Genomic DNA, 23,516 nt, shown 5'->3' with positions numbered 1-23,516 from the left:
CAGTAATGCCAAGGAATGTACAGGGGAAGTTATTAGAACCAATTGAATGTAAATAAGAAGAAAGAAAAGTGGATGAAAAAATAACCAGCCGTGAGCAGGAATCGGACCTACGACCTTCGAATAACGCGTTCGATGCTCTAACCACTGAGCTACCACAGCGGCCTTCCCTCCATCCACTTTTTTGGCTTTGTACGTGAATTTAGAAGTAAGAGTGACAGTCAGCGCCATCTATAAGCCAAACGACGAGTGTGAAAACACTCTTATGTGCATGTTTGGCGTCACGTAGCACGTGAACTTATTATGAGCGGGCAGCTGATTAATTGTCCCTCTTATACAACCTAAACACACCAAGTCTGCCATTACGAGACCCTCGTTCAATGAAATAAGGGAAAGAGGTGTATACCTAAGGGCTCGTTTTTCCGTGTTTTAACACAATATAAATGAGATCTAACAGACAGTAATGCCAAGGAATGTACAGGGGAAGTTATAAGAACCAATGGAATGTAAATAAGATGAAAGAAAAGAGGATGAAAAAATAACCAGCCGTGGGCAGGAATCGAACCTACGACCTTCGAATAACGCGTTCGATGCTCTAACCACTGAGCTACCACAGCGGCCTTCCCTCCATCCACTTTTTTGGCTTTGTACGTGAATTTAGAAGTAAGAGTGACAGTCAGCGCCATCTATAAGCCAAACGACGAGTGTGAAAACACTCTTATGTGCATGTTTGGCGTCACGTAGCACGTGAACTTATTATGAGCGGGCAGCTGATTAATTGTCCCTCTTATACAACCTAAACACACCAAGTCTGCCATTACGAGACCCTCGTTCAATGAAATAAGGGAAAGAGGTGTATACCTAAGGGCTCGTTTTTCCGTGTTTTACACAATATAAATGAGATCTAACAGACAGTAATGCCAAGGAATGTACAGGGGAAGTTATTAGAACCAATTGAATGTAAATAAGAAGAAAGAAAAGTGGATGAAAAAATAACCAGCCGTGAGCAGGAATCGAACCTACGACCTTCGGCTGGTTATGCCAGCGGAGGCGACCAAGAAAAACGGAAAAATGTGGAACATGTTGCTGCTTACTCGCATCCCACACATGGATCGAGTTTAAGTTCACGTGGTTCGGCGGCTGGCCCGCGGCATCGGGCCACACACACACACGCACGCGCACACACGCACGCGCACACACGCGCGTGCACACACACACACACACACACACACACAAACACACGCACGCACGCACACACGCACACGCACACGCACACACACACACACACACACACACACACACACACACACACACACACACAAGAAGCATACGACCCGCTCCAGCTTTCGGAAAATAATGGCCACGTTGGAAATCTAATGTGCCTTCCCCTCCCCCCACCTGCCCTCTCTTGCAGAAAAATGTACAACCAGTCATACTGAAAATAAATGAATGGGTATTCTTGTAAAGGATGAACAAACAAAAACGTAAACAAAAAATATATAAAAATAAATAATACTAAAAAAGTACTCAGAAATGAAAATAAAGTCTAATAATACTAACACACGCCGTTTGGTTCACGTAGCATCGAATTCGTTTAGTTTCGCTATATTGACCAACTTGCGTGTGCGACTTCACGTATGTATAAATAAATTAATTGAAATAACAGGCACTCGCTCTCACCTGGTGTGCCCTGTGCGCCGCCGCCACTTCGCCGGTGGTCGGGCAGCCGCAGCAGATGCATGCTCATACCAAAATGTGTAGAATTCCTAGATTGCCAGTGGTGAAAATTCGTTATATCGAGGCTGTCTCCCTTTGTTACTTAGTTACATAGAGGTCGCAAATACATGTACTTTTATGGAGAAACAGCGTGGAATAGAAAAACTTCATTATATTGAGGAATTCATTATATGGAGGTTCGTTATAAGCAGGTTTAACTGTATACGATAATAGAGCTACTAAATGAAATTTTTTTCAAAAATTGCAGCACTATGCAGGGTATTCGGAAGATTGGAGTACATTTTCATGAGAAAAACAAATAGGCAGTCCACAAGGATGACAAAACAGCAATTATATCATAACAATGCTTCTACTAAATGTGAAAGCACTAGGGTTCTTTGAATATTGAAACAAATGTTACTGTACTCAAATTGCTTCAATTCAAATTTAAATAGTTGAAAATTTAAAAGTATTCAAAATGAACATATAAGTGTATATACAAATCCGCATGTACCTAACCCACTGTACATGTAGTTGCGCTGCAGTGGAGGGATGCTAAGCCTTGAGAACACCTTATCAAAAAAAATCCACAATGCCGTGAAGCCCCACTTTAATGTTAAGGGGGGACGCGGCTTTGGCATCGCGAAATATCGCCAAAAAATCGATTTTCTGAAAATCTCATTTTCACATTCTGTGACCCCTTTTTTATCTAATTTCAAAGTTTCGTCCCTGAAAACAGCGTAGAAATGACGTAAAAAATTTTTTATCGAAGCTAGGGTGGCGATGAATTTCACAGAAATTGCGAAAAAACGGCGTTTTTCGAACCGCGATATCTCCGCAACCACGTAACCTACCGCCGCCATCTTTGTCTCTATAGATAGCGCGATTCTTCCGTTTCAAATTTGCCGCCTCGGCCGGCTGAACCAGGCAAGAGCAAGCCCACAGCAAGCCAAAGTGTAAAGGTATCACAACAGTTTCTGATTAGCGACGCGCGTCACGTGACTGTACGGCGGCTCCGCATTGGTCACCCGTGCGGTCGCTTGTAGCAATCGGCGCAAAGTTCGTCTGCTCTACGCGCTGACAGCGCTAACGGGCCGCTTACTGCATTTGTTTTCAACTCGTCGCGGCGTGGTTTCGTGCGGTTGCTTGTAGCAATCAGCGCAAAGGTCGTCTGCTCTACGCGCTGACAGCGCTGACGGGCCGCTTACTGCATTTGTTTTCAACTCGTCGTGGCGTGGTTTTGAGATCGCATCGCGCTGCGATAAGACCGGTGCTCGTGAAAGGAGAAAAACGTTGTTATCCAGCTTGGCGCATTGCAGTTTTGAGATCGGTTCCCGCATGCGAACATGGACCGGCGATCGTCCAAGAAGAAACGCAAGACTGCGCAGCGATTTGGTGCTTGTAAGCCGAAGCCGCCGATCGTGAAAAAGAAATTCAGTCCGGCAACTTCTGCGAGCAGCGACGACGGCGTGCGGCACGACGAGGACTCGCAGCCGAGCACAAGCACGCACAGAGCATCATCCGCGAGCATCGACGAAACTGTTCATATGCCTGTGGAGCAGTGCTTTGTGCTGTCTGAGGAAACATCCGTTCGTCGTTCCACGCAGGCTGCAGACATCGTGGATGCCCAGCCTAGCACTTCGCACAAGGATGTATTCATCGCGGATGCCTAGCCTAGCACTTCGCGCGAGGATGTAGACATCGCGGATGCTCAGCCAAGTACTTCGCGCGAGGATGCGAGGCCGTCTACCAGCACCACCAGTAGCACGATTCGGGCCCGATTAGAGCCTCGTTTCGTGTCAGCGGAGGCATCTCGCGAACGCGCCGCGGCTGTTCAGGAGTCCCTAAGAGCAGTGTCTGCGACGGAGCGCAAGATGTCACTGATGGATCAAGGGGACGAGAGCGACATCTAAACGGAAGACGAAGATGAGTTTTTCCTCGTGCAACGCGCGGCCCTGAATGGTCTGTTTGGCAGTGCCCTGTGCCCGCAGTGCAAAGAGCCGGGACTCAAGATGAAGCACGGAACTAAGCACGGGTTAGCGGTAAAGATAGTGCTCACCTGCACTGCTTGCGGCGCGGGCGCAAAAAATGCGTGGTCGTCGCCGCGAATGGAAAACAGTAAGTCATTTGAAGTAAATATTCGGGCCATGCAAGCTATAAAAACTATTGGAAAGGGATCAGCTGCACTCAGTGATTTTTGGTCTGTGATGAATGTATCACATAGGGGAATTCACCACAAGACTTTTCAAAGGCATCTCAAGGGGGAATTTCGGCCTGCTGGCGCAGCAACCGCGGCACGTGTGTTTTGCGACGCTGTTGCAGCCGTTCGCAATGTGTACAGCTAAATGGAGGGAACACCCACCAAGAATGTCACGGTGGTGTACGACAGGACGCGGATGACACCGCACTGCAAAGGACACTAAGGACTACAACCCTGGTGCCTATTAGGCATGTAAACCGTGACTCATGACTTTGAACCTCGTTTTCTCAATACTGTTTTTTTGGCATGTTGCTCAGCTCGTGTCGCAACTACATCACAGATTTTGATTCTGTTTTTTTCGTAATGCTCCTTGAACTGTGCTTCAGGGGGCTGCATTCTTATTTTTAAAATTTAGCCTTTTAAAAATTTTTGGTAGGGTTTCTTGTTTGTAGTGCAAATGTGCTCATTGAAGTATCAGTGGAGAAAACATGAACTACAAATTTCAGCGTTGCAAAAAAATTATTTTGAAAACGCAGCCCCCTACAGCATACATTCACCTCTGCACACAGTGTTTACCAACTTTCTATGTCATTTTTTAAACTCTCCAGCTGCTCCACGAGGTCCAGTAATGAAATTATTTGTTTCTCGGAAAGTTTTCATGATATCATCTTGAAATTTTTATGGAAGCATTATGAGGTCATTCTTAGTCTCTGTGCCAATTTTCATCAAGATCTGACCAGTAACAAGAAAGTACGTTCCGAAAGGCACGTCCCCCCTTAAATAAATATGTTACCCTTACATCCATTTGCCTTTCTCAAAGTTTAAAAGGCTAGTTATACCAGTTTATAAGCTGTGAGTATATTAAATTTTAAAACCTAATATTCTTCAGGTTATCATTAACATTAGAATGTTAATGATAACCAATGTTAATGAGAGTCAAATTTTGCTACTAAAGAAGGTGTTTCCGCTTCCTGTGAACCAAAAAATGTGGAATTTGCACAGACCCTGTTAGAATTTTTAAGAAACACTGTACAGGTTAGTTGTCATGACAAATATGCCCATATTTCCTTACAATATGTCATTACATGCTAATTAAATTCGATTTGAAATTAGGTATGCGACTGAAATCACTTCGCTTTGAACTCAAGGCTCACTACTTGCACCGGCCTAGAAAGTATTCACTCCTGAAAAGAACCAGGCAAATCATTAAAGCATTCGCAAACTCTTAAAAAAGAACTCAGGAATTCATATGAACGAATGAGCTTGTCTCCACTGTCAACGAGTTGTTCTAACTGCGAACTCACGGTGACCATCCAAAGATGCCATTAATAAAGTGTACAAATAGGTGCTCCAGCAATGCCAGTGAAACACTGGGGCTAGACCAAAAGGAAAAGGCAGACGCACTTGGAAGACGACTTGTGGATGTCCCAGAGGTGAACTGTGCCGCAGCTCAAGCCAATGCCAAGACAGGATAGCTGCGGCAGCCACTGCAGGCATGTCACCTCCATGTCACCTGCAAGTGCACAAGATGACAAGGACTCACAAAGCTTGTAAGGCAAGGGCCTTCTAGGTCTCTGTCTTTCAGGAATCCCACTATCACTCACAATGGGGGGGGGGGGGGGGGGAGACCCTGTGAGCCCCTCTCCATGCAATAGAGCTGTGAAGATGTATAAGCCTCTCTTGGCACAACATAAAATGAAGTCTACCGTATTTACTCGAATCAATGCCGACCCTGATTCTCAGCCGACCCCCTAAAGAACTTACCTCAAATGTAGGCCAAACGAAAGAGCAAAGATAGTATTCACAAAGAGAAAACATTTATTGAATATGAAGACGAAACAAAGCAGTTGGTTCATGATGCAAATAACTTGATAAACGTGCAGCCACTAGTCCTGTTGTGTGTGTTAAGTTCTTAGTCTTTTTCGCGGTGCTTTTGGTTGTTTGCATCATAAAGATTCAGCACTTGCCGATGCCACACTCCTTCCGATTCATCATCGCCTACTTCTTTGTCACTGCTTTCTAACAGTGACCAAACCTTGGTGTCATCAAGGTCATTGAATATGCCGCATTACTTAAAAAGCACACAATCAAGGTTCCTGGGATGCCGTCCCACGCTGCAGCCCCTGCAGCAACGCACATTTTTTCGTCCACTCCAAAGTCCCATCAGGCTTCAACTTTGGACGACAACTCCGCGGCTAGGACAACTTTCCTTTTAGAAGCGGCACCATAATGACATCGCCTGTTTGGCACCATTGAGCTACGTGCCACTCCCAGACCACCAGAGGTGTGACTCGAAATGATGAACCTCAGCACTTGCCCCGAAATGAAAATGGTGGCCTCCAGCTGTTGACTCGGCTACTAACGGCTACAATACCATCTAGGTTATGCTAGTAGTGCACGATTTTTTGCAATAAAAAATGGCGCATTTTTCAAAATCCTCGAATCTAAACTAACCCTGGAATATGAACAAAAAAAATTCAGAAAAAAAACTATCGGCCTAGATTTGAATACTAAATAGAGTATACTCATGCGCTTTTATTTCAAGTTAACCTTCTTTACTTCAATTCATAAATCCAGTACTGGGGGTCCAACACCCACAACACCACATCCATATTATTACCAACCAAGCCTTGTATTACAACACGTCCTTTATATCATCCTAAATAGAACAGAAAAAATAACATTTTTGAAAATTCATACAGCGAACCGAGGTTGCTCCATACTGATCAAAACATACTTAATTAACATCTGATTCATCCAGTAAGGTGGCCCCCTGATTTTAATCAGGTGACACGTGACCTGATGAGCACTAAAGTGACTCGTCACCTTAGTGCTCGGATATTGCTCCAGTCACTACATTTTTACCCTACTGTCACAAACTCTTCTTCTCTTTCATCTTTTCGCACCCCCTTTTCGCCTTCCCAAGCACAGGGCAGCAAACCGGAGTCGTCTTCTGGTTAACCTTCCTGCCTTTCCTTCATCTTTCTCTTATAATCAAAACAGCATCTTGCAACCTGTCTGCACACTGTGACCTTCCTCCCACAAGCCACTGCACTACTTGATGGTGTTGTTACAGCAAGTTATTATAAACAAGCTGGTGGCATGGTCTGGCAGGGTATATATGTTTGAGATTAATAAAGCCTTTAGTTGACAGTACTAAATGCCAGTGTCCTTCCCTCGCTCTTTCCTTATCGCGGTTCGCCGCTGAAGTTTTCAAGGTGTACCAACTAGCTCGTCCTTCAGCCTTACGTCAGTTTATAAATGTGTAGGCCATTACAAAGAAAGCCCAAAATTACAGCGACTTCAGCAAATAACACAGCTACGCTGAGAATACGACAAGGTCTGGAGGAATAAGAATTTTTACCCTGGTGTTCCCGAAACTCAAAGGCCCCTACGAGTTCTCCAGTCATAAATAAATCATATGCACTTTGGCCACACCTCCACCACTACCGCCAAGGTCAGTAAAAAATTAGCAGGAGTTCACAAACAAAACAAAACCAAGATGACGCCAGTCAAGTGGACGGTGTCTGAACAGCGTTCCATTGAAGTTGGGCTTGTTATTAATATGGCCAGCACTGCCGATGCTCATTATTACCAGATCTCAATGAATTTTACGATGTTTTACATGTTCATATAAGCAGCAAAAGGTATATTATATATAGCGCCCAGATACAGTAAACTCTGCTATTGGAAGTCTGTTAACCAGAACTGCTGCTTAAATGGAACTGCCAGTAGCACGATTAGTTTAATACTCGGATTTGAAAGTTCACATTTGGGCTAATGGAACTCCGTGCACATTTTTCTGGTCCCTTCAGGTTTCACTTACAAGAGTTCGCAGTGTACTATCTTTCAAAAACCAAGTTGTTGCAATCTTGTTATTTTCAAAGGATTCCCCTTAATTTTAAACACGAAGTCCAGTGGCAAGTGGCTTCTTTTTATTATTGGTATTCTTCATATTAACCCCTGTGATAAGTGAAGTGCGCGTTTCGTGAAGTGTGCGAGTGCAACCAGTGTTCGGTTTAAAATGTGCGCGAGTGCACCGGCATAGGAAAGAAGACGACGACGACCGATGGTGTAGACGCGCGCTTTCGCGATGTATTCGGTGAGTAAGACGATGGGCAGACGAGGCGCGTGAAGTTCGGACCAATGAGAGGCCCCCACGCTGGTTTGGAAGAAGCCCGAACGAAGAACGGGGCAGACGTGGCCGGGACGCGACGGAGGCAAGCAGGCTACCAGGGCGTGGGGGTGGCGGCCGAGTTCCTGAGGCAAGGCTGCTGCTGCGGGCTCCCACCTGGTCGGGCACCCGAGCATCATCTATCGCCTGGCGTTGGCCAGGCCGCTCGTCATTTGGCTTTGGCCAGGCTCGTCCCGTTTCCAGGGCTACGTCCCAGCGTCGGAGGACGAACGCTGAGGGGTCACTGACCTTGGTGCGCCCGGAGCTACCTTCAACCACGAGCAACGCTTGGACTTCTGATCTACCTTGTCTGCACCCCATCGCATCAACCCTCGCCGTCTACAAGAGTGCCGCGACCGAACGGTGACAGTCGCTTTTGCTATTGCGGAGCTTACGCATCCTTAGCATTTCGCAGTCACTAGGTTAATTTCTCCTCAAATTTGTGTGCTTTGTTTGTTTTTCCTCTTATTTCTTTCTCTTTATCTAGTTTATTGAAAATATATTTAGTTGTTTTTCTTGTGTGCATAAACGGTCTCGTGTTCTCTTTACCGATGTGGGTTTTCTCATCGGTTTGTATGCACAAGAACCTACACGAGAGCTTGTGGGTTGACTAGCCTCGTGACAATTGGCGTCCGCTACGACAGGACGAGATTGTTTATGCAATTAAGGTCTTTACAGAAGGAGAGAAAATGACTACGTCTGATTTAACGGCGTTAGCGATACGCATGGGGCTAGAGGGCGATGAGTTGAAGGCATGGCTTGATGAGCGTGAGGCACGAGCCCGCGAAGAAAGGGCAGCTGAGCGAGAGGCAAGAAAGGAGAGGATGGAACAGGCGGAGTTGGAACGAAAACTTGAGGCCGAATGCCAGAAGACGATTCAACTGCGTCTTCAACTTGCTCAGGTGGAAGGGGCCAGGGGATCCGCGGCGTCGGACCATGGTCGACAGGTGCGAGAACCGTGTAACGTTAACCCGCACAATTTCATACCCGGATTTAATGAAAACCGGGATGACCTTGATGCTTATCTCAAGAGATTTGAGAATGTGGCCACCGGCCAAGAATGGCCTAAGGATAAGTGGGCCACGGCACTGAGTCTGTGTCTGAGCGGAGAAGCTCTCAAAGTATTTGGTCGCTTGTCTCCAGAAGAGGCACTTGACTACGAGAAAGCCAAGCTAGCATTACTGCAGCGTTTTCGTTTCACGGCGGAGGGCTACCGAAAGAAGTTCCGGCATAGCAGACCTCAAGATGGAGAAACACGCAAGCAGTATGCAACCAGGTTGGCAAGTTTTTTCGACAGATGGGTGGAGATGTCCAAGACAGCAAAAGAATATTCGTCTGTTCGAGATCTCATAGTAGCTGAACAGTTTATCAATCAATGCCATAACCGCGTGGCGCTTTTCCTACGTGAGAAAAAATGTCGTAAGCTAGATGAAATGGCCGAGGCTGCAGACAATTTTTTAGAGGCCCAACGACAGTCAAATTTGTTGGTTTTTCGCGACAAAACGGAGAACGGCGCCGCAGGAAAATGCAGAAGTACAGCGGGGAAGTCTCCCACTCGATGTTTTGTCTGTGATAAAACAGGTCACAGGGCAGCAGAATGTCGTGCTCGGACAAGACCATACTGTGACTACTGTCGCAAAACGGGGCATGATATTAATGTATGTACCAGAAAGCAGAACGTCACTAAGAGGACTTCTTCTATCTTGTCGCCAGAGGAAAAGGCAGAAGTAGTGAATGATATACCTGCGGACAAGCAGGAGGAGAATATGACCAGTGCGGTAAATACGCAGCCAAAGTCAGAAAAACATCCGATGCCAGTGCTGCAGGGCATTATATCCGGCCAAGCTGCTTCCGTCCTACGGGATACAGGAAGCAATACAATGGTGGTTCGGCGTTCTTTGGTGCCAGATGAAGCACTGACAGGAACCACGACAGCCTTGTTCTTAGCAGACGGGAGCCGGATCACGATACCAGAGACGAAGGTGGAGATTTTTTCGCCATATTTTTCAGGCACGTGTATCGTGAAGTGCATGTCCTCCCCGCTCGCTATATGACATCATCGTTGGCAATGTGCCAGGATCTCGTGCTGCTGATGACCCTGACAAGAAATGGAAAGAAAAACTGGCTGAAGGGAACTTCACTCCGAACGGCGTAGCCGAGACCTTGTATAAGAAGAAAGAAGACCATCGTTTAATAGCATCACTTGGTAGTATGAAGAGCACAAGCGTCCGGCCGGATTCAGCTGCAGTTAGCGTCAGAAGTTTGAAGATGAACAGGAGGGAGCTCGAGAGGGCCCTAGCAGAAGACAAGCCCCTGGAAGCTTGCAGGGACAAAGTAGGGCAGGTTTTTTATGGCAGAGGATCGACCCAGTATTCCTTTGTCATGGAGAAGTCATTGTTGTATCGAAATTACCGACTATCCTCTGGCAAATTGATACAGCAGGTCGTAGTTCCTCTCAAGCTGCGAAGTCAAGTGTTGAAGATGGCCCATGAGAGTTTGATGTCCGGGCATCAAGGAGTAACAAGAACGATTGATCGGGTGTTAGGTTCATTCTATTGGCCAGGGGTCCAGGAAGAGATTAAAAGATACGTGCGGTCCTGTGACACGTGCCAAAGAATGTATCCAAAGCACAAAGTAAGAAAGGCTCCTCTTGGGAAAATGCCCCTGATTGACACTCCTTTTGAGCGCGTGGCCGTGGACATTATTGGACCCTTAAAGCCGGTCTCAAATAGGGGCAACAGATACATACTGACCATGGTCGATTTCGCTACGCGCTATCCTGACGCCATTGCTTTGCCGGCGATTGACTCCGCGACTGTGACAGACGGGTTGGTCGAAATGTTTTCCCGCGTTGGATTTCCCCGCCAAATCCTGTGTGATAAGGCCTCATGCTTCACGTCGGACCTGATGAGAGAAGTAAACGATCTGTTGGCAATCAAACATCTGAGTTCGACGCCCTATCATCCCATGTGCAATGGTTTGGTAGAGCGATTTAATGGGACTTTGAAACAAATGCTGCGCAAGCTATGCCAAGAGGATCCAAAATCATGGGATCGATTGCTTGCACCACTTCTATTTGCATATCGAGAAGTTCCTCAGGCCAGCATGGGGTTCTCTCCTTTCGAACTCATTTATGGGAGATACGTCCGAGGACCACTCAACTTGTTAAAGGAGCTGTGGACTGGAGAAAAGATCGAAGAGGAGGTGAAAACGACCTATGGATATGTCCTCGATCTCCAGGATCGTCTGGAAAGAACGCTAAAATTAGCCCATGAGAACCTGATACCAGCGAAAACGACTAAAAAATATCACTATGATCGGAAGAGCAAGAGCCGTCAGCTGAAAGTTGGAGACCGAGCTCTTATTTTGCTTCCTACAACAGCGAATAAGTTGTTGATGGAATGGAAAGGGCCGTTTCCGGTCATTGGGAAAAAGGGCGACTACGACTATTGGCTGGACTTGGGGCATGACGCCAAACTTTTCCATATTAATATGTTAAAATGATATGAAGACCGGCGACCAGACACAATTCCACAAACAGCATCTTTTGTGGTTATGAAAGAGGAGGAGACAGATACCCCTCTACCAGCTTGCACAGTTAAGCCGACTGTGGGTGTAGAAGCGATTCCGATCGGCAGTAGCTTAGAAGAAGACAAACGTACAGAACTTCGGAAGATTCTAGTCACCTACCAAGATGTATTCTCTGAGATACCGGGAAAGACAAATCTGTTGGAATGCCGACTTCAATTGACGACCTCTGAACCGATCAACACACCGCAGTATCCTTTGCCGTTGGCCATGAAGGAAGTAGTAGAACAAGAAGTTCAGGACATGTTAAGACTGGGTGTGATTGAGCGATCCCATTCGCGCTACAATTCGCCCTTGGTACTTATTAAGAAGCCGGATAACACCTATCGCACATGCGTCGACTTCCGTCGCATCAACGAGATACTGGTTTCCGACGCTGAACCCATACCTAGGACCGACCTAATGCTTACAGAGGTGGGCACAATGAGATACTTCTCAAAGTTTGATCTCACAAAGTGGTATTGGCAAGTCCCACTTGACCGGACATCGAGGCCAGTAACGTCATTCTCAACGCAATCCGGTCATTTCCAATTTATATACATGCCGTTTGGCATAAAGACAGCTTCTGCGGTGTTTACGCGTCTAATGAGAACACTCCTACAGGGCCTTGAAAATGTAGTCCACTACATCGATGACGTTCTCATAGCCACGAACACCTGGGAAGAGCACATAGACACCTTGCAACGCTTGTTGCAGAAAGTACGGGAGTCTGGCTTAACCATCAAGCCTCAGAAGTGCGAAATTGCTGTGGATTCGATAGTCTTCTTGGGACATCGTCTAGGAGGCGGGACTATTCAACCTGTGGAAACTACGGTTTTGAAGATAGCCAGTGCACCTCTACCTGACACCAAGAAGCAACTCCGATCTTTTCTGGGACTAGCTGGGTATTACCGAGATTTAATACCTCGCTATGCGGAGAACGCACAGCCTTTAACTCAGCTAACCAGAAAAATGGAGAAAAACAAGATTTGTTGGACTCCTGAAACAGAAGGAGCATTTCAAACGCTGAAGCAAGCCCTTGCTTCTGGCCCGATCGTGAAGGCACTAGACCCAAAACGTGTGTTCATACTCCGTACAGACGCATCCGACACATGCATCGGTGCAGTCCTCATGCAAGAACACGCGGGGCTGTTGCACCCAGTGTCGTATGAAAGCCGCCAGCTGTTGCCTCAGGAGCAGAATTACTCGACTATCGAACGAGAATGCTTAGCGCTAGTATGGGCGGTAGAAAAATTTCATATTTTTTTGTACGGAGTACAGTTTATCGTACAGACAGATCATCAACCGCTACAATACTTAGCGAAGGCAAAACACCTGAACAGTAGGTTGCTAAGGTGGAGTCTAGTACTACAAGAGTACACTTTTCATATTCAACATATCAAAGGTTCTGAAAACGCAGGTGCAGACTTCATGAGCAGGTTATGGCCATAGATACGAATTCAGGTGTTGCTAAAGATGGGAGGCAAAGCATTTCAAACAACCATCGGAATATTGTTTACCATATGTGGATTTTTTTTTTCCTGTAAGTGTGCTCCTTAAGACTTGTTGCAGTGATACCAGTGTGCATGTGTTCATGCGAACTCCAAGAACGTATCCTGTGTGGTGAAACACGCATCCGGCAGTTTTTTCCGTTGGGAAAAAACTTTTCGAAAAAGGGGCATGTTGTGATAAGTGAAGTGCGCGTTTCGTGAAGTGCGCGTTTCGTGAAGTGCGCGAGTGCAACCAGAGTTCGGTTTAAAATGTGCGCGAGTGCACCGGCATAGGAAAGAAGACGACGACGACCGATGGTGTGGATGCGCGCCTTCGCGATGTATTCGGTGAGGAAGACGATGGGCAGACGAGGCGCGTGAAGTTCGGACCAATGAGAGGCCCCCACGCTGGTTTGGAAGAAGCCCGAACGAAGAACGGGGCAGACGTGGCCGGGACGCGACGGAGGCAAGCAGGCTACCAGGGCGTGGGGGTGGCGGCCGAGTTCCTGAGGCAAGGCTGCTGCTGCGGGCTCCCACCTGGTCGGGCACCCGAGCATCATCTATCGCCTGGCGTTGGCCAGGCCGCTCGTCATTTGGCTTTGGCCAGGCTCGTCCCGTTTCCAGGGCTACGTCCCAGCGTCGGAGGACGAACGCTGAGGGGTCACTGACCTTGGTGCGCCCGGAGCTACCTTCAACCACGAGCAACGCTTGGACTTCTGATCTACCTTGTCTGCACCCCATCGCATCAACCCTCGCCGTCTACAAGAGTGCCGCGACCGAACGGTGACAGTCGCTTTTGCTATTGCGGAGCTTACGCATCCTTAGCATTTCGCAGTCACTAGGTTAATTTCTCCTCAAATTTGTGTGCTTTGTTTGTTTTTCCTCTTATTTCTTTCTCTTTATCTAGTTTATTGAAAATATATTTAGTTGTTTTTCTTGTGTGCATAAACGGTCTCGTGTTCTCTTTACCGATGTGGGTTTTCTCATCGGTTTGTATGCACAAGAACCTACACGAGAGCTTGTGGGTTGACTAGCCTCGTGACACCCACTTAGGTAGTAGGCCTAACTGCGGAACACACCGGCACTGCTGTGAAGCTAACCCTCAAGAACCATCAGGGCTGCAAGTACTAGGTAGGCACTCAAGAGCTTCGGTTTGAAACACCAAGATGCCGATAAACATAGCAGTGGCCTGAATCAACAAGTTTTAGCATAGCATACATGAAAACCATAACAGCCGTGCGTATTTTGTGATGGAGTCGTGCGTCACATGAACGAAGGAAGCAGACTCAATGCTAAGATTAAACTCTTTATTCGGCCGAACTTGTGGCCAGGAAACAGAAGGTCAGATTATAGCAACACATGGGCACTGATAGCGGTAAACAGAGCATCAGCCGGTGATCAACTGACAAGTGGTGAAGCGTGGGGGTATTTAATTGATTGATATGTGGGGTTTAACGTCCCAAAACCACCATATGATTATGAGAGACACCATAGTGGAGGGCTCCAGAAATTTCGACCACCTGGGGTTCTTTAACGTGCATCCAAATCTGAGCACATGGGCCTACAACATTTCCGCCTTCATCGGAAATGCAGCCGCCGCAGCGGGAATTCGAACTCGCAACCTGCGGGTCAGCAGCCGAGTACCTTATCCACTAGACCACCGCGGTGGGGCTTGTGGCGGTATTTAGACACGCGTCAGCGAATATTCTACCGTATATACTCGTGTAAGGGCCGCCCTCGTGTAAGGGCCGCACCCCAACTTTGAAAGCGGATATTTCGAAAAAAAAAAAAACAAAAGTTCAAAATGTCCCGCCAGAAAAGTGTAGTTAGTTCATTTACAGCCAGATGGCGCTGCACGCTTTTCCGCTTTTATTCTACTTCCGCCGACGCGCCGACCACGCTGTTGACAGCGCGCCGCCATATTTGCCTTGTGCGGCCTCTTTGTTGGCATCGTTCCTAGCATCGTGTCGATACGTTGGCAGCGCGACTTCAGATCGGTGTCGTCGGTGTCACTTTGTTGGTTGTAGTGAACCCTGCAGAAGCCAGCGCACGTGACGGACGATGGGCCGGCATCTGAGATCATTCACTGCAGCATTTAAGCTGCAAGTGATTGACTATGCCGAGGAGCACGGGAAGCGGGAAGCTGGACGAAAGTACGACGTCGATGAGAAGCGCGTGCGTTACTGGATGAATCAGAAAGATGCCCTCGCCGCTACTAACAGGAGCCGAAAGGCGTTTCGCGGGAAAAAGTGCAAGTACCCGCAACTCGAAAGCGAGCTCGTCAACTACGTCGTCGACACACGAAGGGACGGCTACGCCGTATCGACTGACATGATACGCGTCAAAGCCCTCAGCATCGCTCGCCACATGGAAATACCCCCGGCACAATTCAAGGCAAGTCGGGGCTGGGCTACGCGGTTTATGAACCGTAACCAGCTTTCTATTCGGCGCCGAACGACGATTTGCCAAAAACTGCCGCGCGAGTACGAAGACCACGTCATTAAGTTTCATCGCTTCGTGAATGCTCTCAGGAGGGAGCATGAATACGACCTGTCCCAAATTGGGAATGCGGACCAGACACCTGTGTGGTTCGATGCACCGGAAAGCACCACAGTGGATTTAAAAGGTGCGAAAAGTGTGTCTGTGCGCACGACTGGTGCAGAACGCCAAAGGTGCACTGTGATGTTGTGCATCACGGCAGACGGCAGGAGGCTTCCGCCGTACGTCGTATTTAAAAGGAAGACTCTCCCAAAAGAGAAGTTCCCTCAGGGAATCGTCGTACGTGCGCAAGAGAAGGGCTGGATGTCCGAGGAACTGGTCGTTGACTGGATTAAGACCGTCTGGGCAAACAGACCTGGAGGGCTGTTACAACGGAAAGCCCTCCTTGTTTTGGACAGCTTTAGGGGCCACTTGACCGACCGCGTCAAGAACCGAGTTGCCGCAACTCGTACGGACTTGGCCGTCATTCCCGGTGGCCTGACGAGTGTGCTGCAGCCGCTCGACGTATGCGTCAACAGACCATTCAAAGTGGAATTTCGCCGATGTTACTCTGAATGGATGGCTGGAGGCGTCCACGAGAAGACCCCTACAGGACGGCTGAAGCGGGCGTCGCTCCAACAGGTGTGTGAATGGATTTTGAATGCGTGGCGTGCCATGTCAGTAGAAGTAGTTGCTAAAAGCTTCAAGGTAACGGGAATTTCGAACTCCATGAACGGCACCGAAGATGACCGTCTCTGGGAAGACGCGGACGCCGAGGCGAGCTCCTCCGAGAACGAGGACAGCGAAATGGAATCCGAATAAAAACATTTCTGGCATGTCATTTGTGACTCTTGCACTCTGCTACTGTTGCATAAACAGTACAGACCTTTGGCCTGTACTGCCTGTACTAAATCGGCCTGATTCGTGTAAGGGCCGCACCTAGCAAAATTTTCGAAAAAAAAGTGCGGCCCTTACACGAGTATATACGGTAGCGTTATCGCTAGCGACCACGTAGGTTCCAGAATAATCTGCAATGTTCGCGAAGTGGGCGTGAGCTTAACGAAATGGTCTACTACAGTCTTGAAGCTTTTCGAACATTGCAGGCGTCGTTGGCCCTAAGAATTGCATACAGTGTAATGAGACGATAACGAAACTTGAGGAAAGAACATGGCAATATAAAAGCATCGCAATCGACATGTTGTGCACATGCAGCACTCAATGTAAAACATGGTGTTGTGATGTATGGAACACCATTAAAACATCACTTATGCGACACTTAAACTCGTTAGAGTTTTGCGCCTGCAATGAGAGCAGAGTGTTCAGAAATTTTGGAGAGCACGAAGCTTGAACACCTAGAATTGTAAACGTCCTCATTTAGTGTCTCCATGGAGCAAACGATGGTAACACAAAGGCGTACAGAGTACTCTACTACAATCTGTTAAAAAATGCCATGCTGAGAAGGCTTTCATAACTCTTTCGTTTTGAATAAATCGCAAGAATCAAGTCTTAGCTGCAAATGTAACCTGCTCTTCCCAGAAAAAATCAACTGCACAAGTAACGAACAAGCGGGCAAGACACTCACCATTTGACACTGCCATTTCGTCCACTTCGGCAAGATCATCCAAGTCTGCAACAGAACACATTTCATGCGTGAAAAGGTAACAAGAAGAACTTGCAGAAACACCAAGGCAAATATACCTAAGTTACAGGTTTTGAATCACATTTCAGGGCAGGAAATTCTGAAATTTTTTACTTTTCAAAGCCCTGAAAGAAGCACATCTAGGAATTGAAACAATACAATGCCCAAGGGCTTGTGGTAAAAGCCAGCACATTATTTTTTTATTCTCTAAAGATAAGGCCTGAATTATTCTTGCCGTACCCAAATCACCACCAGCAACATCAGATAAAATCACTCCCTTGCCACAGATTGTACCAAGGTACCTCCCTAATTCTCACTCTAAAGGAAATAAAAAAGTTAATAAAACAGGGTTCACAATCAATTGAATGCATTGGTATCATAAGATAAGATAGTCTCCAATTAGAACTTTCCTTCCCATAGAGAAAGTTGCTGTCTTTTCCATGTAGAAGTTTTTGCAGTGAAGCTACAAGCTTTACAAAAATACGATCTAGCACATCGAAATGAAGGTAACTAAGTTTGCTTTTGAATGGTGCTTATTTTCGAAAGCAGAGAAGTTTGCTGTTGATCAAAAAGGCTGCTGAAAGCTTTTAAAAGGCTGCTGATCTGATTGGGTGTGGAATGCGTGTAAGATCGGCTGGTAGCAGATATTCACCACTCTGCGATCTTCGTCTCTGTAGCCAGACGATGTGCGTGCTGCCGGACGCACTAGGCTATGGTCTTCAAGATTGCATGCAACCTGTCGGCAAGCAATTTCAGAGTTCATGACTCAGTGAAGCTGTAATTGTCGAGTGAGCTCATGACAGCTCTGCAACTGCCAGCAATGCCAGCGTGTCTCATGAGTTGAGGAGGCAAGGCAGGGGTGAGAAGTGTATGATATACTAATTGTCTGTAGTGGCCTTGGTACATGGCATGTCGCTGAATTTGTGGGGCGAACGGCTCGATGATGCTCTAAACTAAATACTAGCAAAACTTCAAAAGACCGTTTCAGGGTCCCTTCAATAAGTAGGCCTGTGTTTGAAAAAGATTACATGGCCTTCATGTGGTACACCGTATTTACTCGCGCAATGAACACACTTTTTTTCTCGAAAAATCAAAGCATTGTTGGAGGTGTGTTTATTGTGCAGCGCAAATTTTATGCAAACTTTTACGGGAGAAGCAAAAAATGGGGTAATGCAAAAAAAAGTTCAATCGCTTAGCCTTTTGCAATTTGCATACACGTACACTGTTTGGAAACAGCTTCTTTGCTGCACATTACTCATCTTCGGGGGGTTGACGACGCTATATTCTGCAAGCTGTCTCCACGCCGCCACCCACGTCATAAAAGCGTTTTTGCAGCTATCTCTTCTCGCAATCGTTTACCCGCAACATTGGTATTTGCTGTGACCTCGAGGGGTGCCCAGAGAAGCGTGCGCTACGATGCATTTTGCCAACATCCAGCAACCTCACACGACGACTGCGATGATGTTGTTTACAATGTAGCAAGTAAGTAACATTGCAGCAAGCTACCCTTGAAGCATCAAAACAAACTGTCGATAACAAGATTAACGAAAAAATACGGCACCAGGTGCCGGTTAGCGGGACTGCAGCATTTATTACGTGAGGGGGGAATCCAAATTTTGACGACTCAAGTTGGGGATACATTTATTATGCGAGTAAATACGGTACCATACGATTGAACGAGAGAGCCACAACTTTCTTGGGAGTTTCGAAAAGGAGATGCCTTGTTGAGGATACTCTAAACGAGACTTGTGATTTAATCGTATCTATTGCATTGCTAGTAGCAATGTAACAATGGTGTTCACCAGACGTTTGTGCTTACGTGTTAGCATAATACATATGGCACATCCTGGCACATATAAAAAACAAAAATCATTCGTATGAAACTGCTGCTAAAATGAACGAATTGCATTTGACATGATTGGTTTCGTGCTTATATTCTGCCTTCCTGTTTATCTCTCAGTAAAAAAAAAACTTAAATGGAACATATTTTCCTTATCCTTTCAGGGTGCATTTAGTAAGAGTCTACTGAAGTATCATAAAGTCTTAAGCAAGCTCCCCTCCCACTTGCACAAGATCTGGAGTGAAAGGGGGGGCCTTGCTCAATCTGAAACCAACACCAAAATCCAAGGTAGCAGGGGAAGACCATCCAAGAATGCACATCTGTCTTTCTAATGAAATGCCTTACCATATACGCACGCATGCACTTGTTGGAAATGCACGTGCCCTTCTGTAAACAGTGAAGAAAGACGACGACGTTGAGGAGAGACGCTCGTGAGGTTTGTGGCCTGTGTGGCTTGTGTTTTTATGAGAGTTAAGTAAATCCATCCTCCCATTTCTACAACGTCTCGGGTGCTTCAAAGACGCCGCAAGATAACATACTGTTTTCACAGAAACCAGAGAGAATCCTCGCAAGAAATTTCATGTGTAAAGATGAAGCATGGAGACGTTCTTCAAATGTGCAGACAATATGTGACAATTCAAAACACACCTTCGAGGCACCCCCCAAAAAAGCACATAGAAATAGACTCTCAGAACACGGTTTCCTGGAAGCCACTGCTGCAGGTTTCCGTAGCGGAGAACAGGTTGAAAAAAAATAAAAAAATGATGCCGGGGAAATACTTGCTCAGTATTTTATAGAACTAGTCACTAGGTTTCCCCATACTCACTGCAGAGGGGCACAAAGCAGTGCTTGGGGTCCCCATGGACCGGAGAGATGTTTGGCAGATCATCAGAAAAGACGCTCTCCAACCGCACCAAGCTGGCAGGCCTCAGTTCATCCGAGTAGTGATGGGCACTGTCCAAGCACAGGTCCAGCAGCAGCAAGCAGCGGTCTTCGGTGGCCAGAGCCACACAGCCACCACCCAGGACGCCCAGTCTCTGGGCGCTCACCAGGCACAGGTTGGTGACCTGCACATGTGAAGATCAGCGCTGCAATTACCTACTGCCGCAAAGGATACTGGTACATATTTAGTAGGCTGAACGGTAAAACCCCCCCTCCCCTTATAATGACACTGGTTTTACCGATATATCGGTTATATCAATGAGAAGCCGCTGCACCGTCAACTTTTGTATTTATGGCGACATTACCCACTCGCAACAATGCACCCACACCGCCTTGTCAGTTATATAAGAGGTCTCAAACACACGGCCCGCAAACCTTTTGCTAACAGCCCGCAGCTTCACAAGGACTGCAATTTTAAACACCTTGATGAACAGTACTCACATTATTTATCCCCCACTGAGATTAATAACATCTTTTTCAGTGAGCTATGGAGACTGGACTGGTCTCAAGCATTTTTCTGCATGAGTCACACTATGCGGTCACCGCGTATTCACACATGATCGAAGTCAAGTCAATGCTTCATAACACGCAAACTTTTGGCCATCATAGTGGTCGAAGTGGACATACTTCTCGAATCTGGATGCAAAGTCCATTTCAGAAATGATGCATGAAATATACAAAAAGCCTGCTCCTTTGAAATGGCAACATTAGCCAACATTTTACAAACCCTCACTTCAAATTTCTCAACTGTTGGCCCTTCTGGGACAAAATGTTTTCACTGCAGTCCGCTATGTGAGGAGAGCTTGGGACATCCGAGTTATAGCGATGAATTCTGGCTGCTGGGTGTCCGTACTGAAATGAAACGAAATGCACAATCCTTGAAGAGAAAGCAGAGAACGAGAGATTCAAGCTGCAGCAGCATCTCTGCCTACTGTCTGTTGCAGTGGTATAACGGTTACGGTGCTCAGCTGCTGACCCAAAAGTCGTGGGTTCGATCCTGACCTCAGCGGCTGCACTTCAATGAGTCAAAATACTAGAGGAAAACGTACTGTACATTTTCAGCGCACGTGAAAGAATACCAGGTGATGATGATGAAAACTTATTTCAACACCAGGTGGTATAAATTTTTTGCATCATCCTACGCTGCAGCGTGCCTCATAAAAATACTGCAGTTTTGGCACAAAGAACTTTTAATTATGTTATTAACTCCACCCGCCACCACGACCGCCACCAGGTATCTATGCATGTCACCAGCTAAGCACACTTCTCCAGTCCCCCTTCCAACCTCTCTCTCTGAACATGAATAGGCTATTCCGTGCCATGCAAAGGTGGTATTCACCCACACTATGACAAAAGCTCCCCCCCCCCCTCTTTTTTTGTATTCATAATATGCTTCACCACGTAGCATTTTGGCTTTGCAGCAAAGCTAACTATAGAAATCCACCACGGCTGTAAACAGATTCAAACCAGCAATGTCAAACAATCAATGCAGTAGAGGTGGTGGCTTCACTTACTGCCATTTCAAATATGGAACTAGATCAAAAAGTCAAAAAAACAAGATATCAAGGAGTTTCAGCACCTAAAATTTCTTATGTTCTTATACAACGGCTCTATGAACCTTCTTAATCAGTGCCGTAAACCCTTCCGAATTCAAGTAAGCAAAAAATCTGCAGCTCATTGTCCCCATTACTGATGTGTTCGATATCTCTTCACATGTTATAGATTTTTTTAACAGCCTGGCCTCCCCACATTTAGTTTTTTTTTTTTCATGCAGCCTAGTTACGATAATTATCAATTACAACAGACTCCTTTTAAGACGAACTCAATTGATTTGTGGTGTTTAACGTCCCAAAACCACCATATGATTATGAGAGACGCCGTAGTGGAGGGCTCCGGAAATTTTGACCACCTGGGGTTCTTTAACGTGCACCCAAATCTGAGCACACCGGCCTACGACATTTCCGCCTCCACCGGAAATGCAGCCGCCGCAGCCGGGATTTGAACCCGCGACCTGCGGGTCAGCAGCCGAGTACTTTAGCCACTAGACCACCACGGCGGGGCTAAGACGAACTTAAAAAGACCACGATCATTTGTTCATCTTATCAGGAGTTCGTCTTGCCCCCAAAAATCAAATGCTAACATGCCAAGTACGCCCAAATACCGTAATTACTTGAATCTAACGCGCACCTTTTTTCCGGTTAAGCGAGTTCATAAATCGCATGCGCGTTAGAATCGAGTAAAAAAAACATGAATATGGTCATTCTATTGCCATCGGCACTTCCAAAATGGCCGCCCCCTACGTGCGTCGGCATGGCGTGTCGGCCATTTCTGCCTATGTGTTTTCCATGTGCGGCACTTCGTACGTGTGCTGAGGAGTTCGTCATCTTGTAGCACATTAGCATCGACGGCATGGTAGGGCCGACTCCAAAAACTCGACGAGTGTACCACAATGCTGCTTTCAAAAGAAAAGTCATCGCGTGTGCCGAAACGGACAGAAATCGGGCCGCATCGCGGTCGTTCGGAGTTCCCGAAACGTGCTTGCGGGACTGGCGGAAAGAAAAGCAGGATATTGTCGACGGCAAAGATTCACGCAAAAGCTTCAGTCGACCACAGCAGGGTCGGTTTCCACAAATTGAAGAGCTGCTCGGCGAGTATGTGATTAAGCAGTGAGCGGCACAGCAGCCCGTGACGACAGAACTGCTCCAAGTGCAGGCTATGCAGTTAGCCTTAAAAAAAGGGGCTAATGCAGAGCCAGTTTAAAGCGAGCAGGTGCTGGCTAACTAACTTTATGAAGAGGAAAGGCTTTTCCCTCCGAAGGCGAACGGGCATATGCCGGAAGTTGCCGGAGGAGTATGAAGAAAAGCTTCAGAGTCTTCAGCGGTTCTTCATAAACTTGCGGCACATTAACGGCTACCTGCTTGGGCAAATCAGGAATGCCGATCAGACGCCTCTTTACTTCGACATGCCTGGCACCACAACCGTCGAGGAGAAGGGGGCGAAGCAAGTTCGTGTGCTGACATCGGGCCACGGTAAAACTAGAGTGACAGCAATGCTCCGTTGCAGGTGAGATAGGCACAAGCTTCCCCCGTACCTCATATTTAAACGGAAGACGCTCTCAAAAGAAGTCGTTTTCCCGAGTGGTGTGATCAAGCGGGCCAACGAGAAAAATGGGTGCGCGTTGCAATCGATGTCTTAGTTTTTTTGTTTTTTTTTTGTCGTGGAAACCAGGTGCGCGTTACAATCGAGGGCGCGGTAGAATCGAGTAAATACGGTATGCTGCTTGAAAACGCTAAATGAAGTTTACTTATACACTCAACATACAGTCGAGCACGGATATATCGAATCCACATATATCGAATTTTCATGTATATCGAACTCGTAAGTTATCCCCTGAAATTTCTTTGTAAAAGTATAAAAATTCGCACGTTTATATTGAATGGTATTTTTACCTCCCTTCGGATATATCATAAGCT

General features: G+C 46.7%; 1 protein-coding gene across 2 annotated transcripts in view; it reads right to left on the bottom strand.

Annotated features, from left to right (window-relative positions):
• Positions 1 to 23,516, bottom strand: part of LOC119170733 (uncharacterized) — a 153,641-nt gene that overhangs the window by 115,683 nt on the left and 14,442 nt on the right. For both annotated transcript variants that reach the window (XM_037421981.2, XM_037421982.2), the window contains exons 4-6: positions 19,928 to 20,168; positions 17,205 to 17,249; positions 5,318 to 5,426 (exon numbers count right to left, since the gene is read on the bottom strand). In XM_037421981.2, the coding sequence (XP_037277878.2) occupies positions 5,318 to 5,426; positions 17,205 to 17,249; positions 19,928 to 20,168 (395 nt within the window). The remainder of the gene's footprint in view (positions 1 to 5,317; positions 5,427 to 17,204; positions 17,250 to 19,927; positions 20,169 to 23,516) is intronic.

The sequence above is a fragment of the Rhipicephalus microplus genome, chromosome 2 (genome assembly GCF_043290135.1).
Source record: "Rhipicephalus microplus isolate Deutch F79 chromosome 2, USDA_Rmic, whole genome shotgun sequence".
In the NCBI taxonomy this organism is placed as follows: Eukaryota; Metazoa; Arthropoda; class Arachnida; order Ixodida; family Ixodidae; genus Rhipicephalus; species Rhipicephalus microplus.
This window is presented reverse-complemented; position numbering and strand designations above follow the sequence as displayed.